Consider the following 1,555-nt stretch of genomic DNA (forward strand, 5'->3'; position numbering starts at 1 on the left):
TTTAAAGCCGTCTTCCATCAGAGCAGCTGAACATTGTTGTTAGACTGTTACTGACTCACAACACAAACACTAATCCTGTGTGTGAAATCACTGCGTGCTGAACTGTAACTGTCATTTTATTTACTGTCTGACTTTAGAGAGTAAAACACTAAATATCAACAATATAGAAACAGAGTGAAACAAAAACATCTACACTTCATATCTTGTACAACAGCAGCTTCACCTGCTGCTCAGATAACACACCTGGAAATCATAATTATTCTACACATGTTCATGTGTTATTAGAGTAAACTGAAAAGGATGCTAGTTCATCTGTATAGTAACAATTTGTTTAATTTTTTTTACTTGAAGCTGGTGAGCTATTCTACAAAGCAATGCCAGTTTTGTCCTTCAGTTTGTCAGTACTTCTAAGAAGTATTAATATTTGCTAGCAAACAGGATCCATATAAACATGATACAATGATTATAGTAACATGATTTGATACATTGCACTGTGACACACCAATTTAATTTACAATTTCTGATCAAATAAACTGTGAAATATATTTTTATAACATAGAAATATGTCACTGAAAAAATGTAAAGATATAAATAGTTCACATATAGTAACAGCTGTTTTCTTTTTTATGAACTTAAATCTGACGTGCTATTCCAAAACCCAACAGCAGTGTTGATTTACAGTTTTTCAAAACTAGTATTTAGTATTAATTTGATCTTTCATGAAGATGTTTCAACATGACTGTGTTGTTGTTACTGAGCTACAGTTTTTCTAGTAATCACATGATGTCATCATTTTCATACAGGGAGAAGATTATCACATATTTTCAGACTCTTTCGGACAAATAGCCAAATAATAACATCTGTGTTCTCCACACTCTTCTGTGATTCATTTGTTCAGTCACACAGGGACTTTCATTAACTTGGATCAGCTGCTAACAACTCACTGAAACACAACTGATTTGACACTTTGAAAATATATTAATCAATGTGAGCATCTGGAAACTAACAAATTACTTTTTTATATGAGCGTGATGAATTGATAACAAGCCTTAATTTTTATGAAGTGATCACACATGTTTAAGATATCAGCCTTCAGGGGAGCACAGAACTAAAAATAATAAAACAAACACAGTAGTGTACAGAGAACAATGTTTCCTTCTGACTTTCCTTGACAGAGTACAAATATAACTGAAAAATTACCTGATGTGTGAAAAAAACAAAAATCACAATATCTAAAAACAAACAAACTCAAAGACAAGAATATTAATTTTAAATCATACAATAACAGTAAACCTTCTGGAATTAAATTTTTTTTGTACTGTTTGAGTTGATTTACCGCAGCAGCGAAACAATGAAAATGATGAAAAAAACTGTTGTAACTTTCTTTGTTTAAGACGTTATCTGTTCTGACGCAGTGTGAATTGTATGAAGTAGAATTCATTTACCTGAGCTGTGAGATGTAAGGCAGACACTGCAGGAAACTCCTCACTTCACTCTCTTCATGTGAGCAGCCTGTCAGCTCCACTTGTTTCTTCTCTGGTTGGAGTTTCAGCAC

General features: G+C 32.8%; 1 protein-coding gene across 35 annotated transcripts in view; it reads right to left on the bottom strand.

Annotated features, from left to right (window-relative positions):
• Positions 1-1,555, bottom strand: part of LOC102290299 — a 61,294-nt gene that overhangs the window by 14,899 nt on the left and 44,840 nt on the right. For 17 of the 35 annotated variants that reach the window (XM_042215255.1, XM_042215277.1, XM_042215260.1 and 14 more), the window contains one exon: positions 1,446-1,512. The exons of 14 other annotated variants lie outside the window; for them this stretch is intronic. In XM_042215255.1, the coding sequence (XP_042071189.1) occupies positions 1,446-1,512 (67 nt within the window). Of the gene's footprint in view, positions 1-1,445 lie in introns of all 35 variants that reach the window. 4 more of the 35 variants (XM_042215252.1, XM_042215248.1, XM_042215266.1 and 1 more) reach the window with 2 other exon arrangements.

This window comes from Haplochromis burtoni, unplaced genomic scaffold (genome assembly GCF_018398535.1).
Source record: "Haplochromis burtoni strain Fernald_Lab_line unplaced genomic scaffold, NCSU_Asbu1 Contig_692, whole genome shotgun sequence".
NCBI lineage: Eukaryota > Metazoa > Chordata > Actinopteri > Cichliformes > Cichlidae > Haplochromis > Haplochromis burtoni.